Below are 477 nucleotides of genomic sequence, written 5' to 3'. Positions count from 1 at the left end.
GGGGATGGACATGAAGATGTCACCTGTATCAGGACCTTTGTATTGCATCTCTAGTCCAGTCCTGATAGGCTGCGGATGCTCGTCATCAAAACGGGGCTTCAATTGGGCAAATGAAATGGTAATCTGGTATGTCCCTCTTCGAAGCCAGACCTTATCACACACTGGCGCCGGTGTACTCTCGCAGCCCTGTTGACAAACTGTCCATTCTCGCTGGCCTCGCTCTAATGCAACATGGTACTGGTGACCCGTCTCGTGGTCATGTTCTGGATGACCATTGTAGGGGAAGGGATGCACGGCGATGAATGCATAATGACCGGCGCGCTCAATGAGCAACGACCCTCGGCTGACCACGGTGAATGGTGTGGGACCACCCAGAAGCAAATCGTCTGTATCCCTGATAGCAAGACCGTTGCGAACAGTGATAGTCGTGTTGCCCTGTAGTGATGGTGGTACGTGTAATGCCGGGAGTATGGTTGG

At 52.8% G+C, this 477-nt stretch overlaps 1 protein-coding gene across 1 annotated transcript; it reads left to right on the top strand.

Annotated features, from left to right (window-relative positions):
* On the top strand, nt 1-277 carry BJY04DRAFT_198318 (uncharacterized protein). Its single transcript, XM_073712597.1, has one exon. The coding sequence runs from the start codon at nt 5-7 to the stop codon at nt 191-193; it is 189 nt and encodes a 62-aa protein (XP_073567227.1). The 5' UTR covers nt 1-4; the 3' UTR covers nt 194-277.
* The last annotated feature ends 200 nt before the right edge of the window (nt 278-477 follow it).

The sequence above is a fragment of the Aspergillus karnatakaensis genome (assembly GCF_047715665.1).
Source record: "Aspergillus karnatakaensis strain CBS 102800 unplaced genomic scaffold BJY04scaffold_56, whole genome shotgun sequence".
Lineage (NCBI taxonomy): Eukaryota > Fungi > Ascomycota > Eurotiomycetes > Eurotiales > Aspergillaceae > Aspergillus > Aspergillus karnatakaensis.
This window is presented reverse-complemented; position numbering and strand designations above follow the sequence as displayed.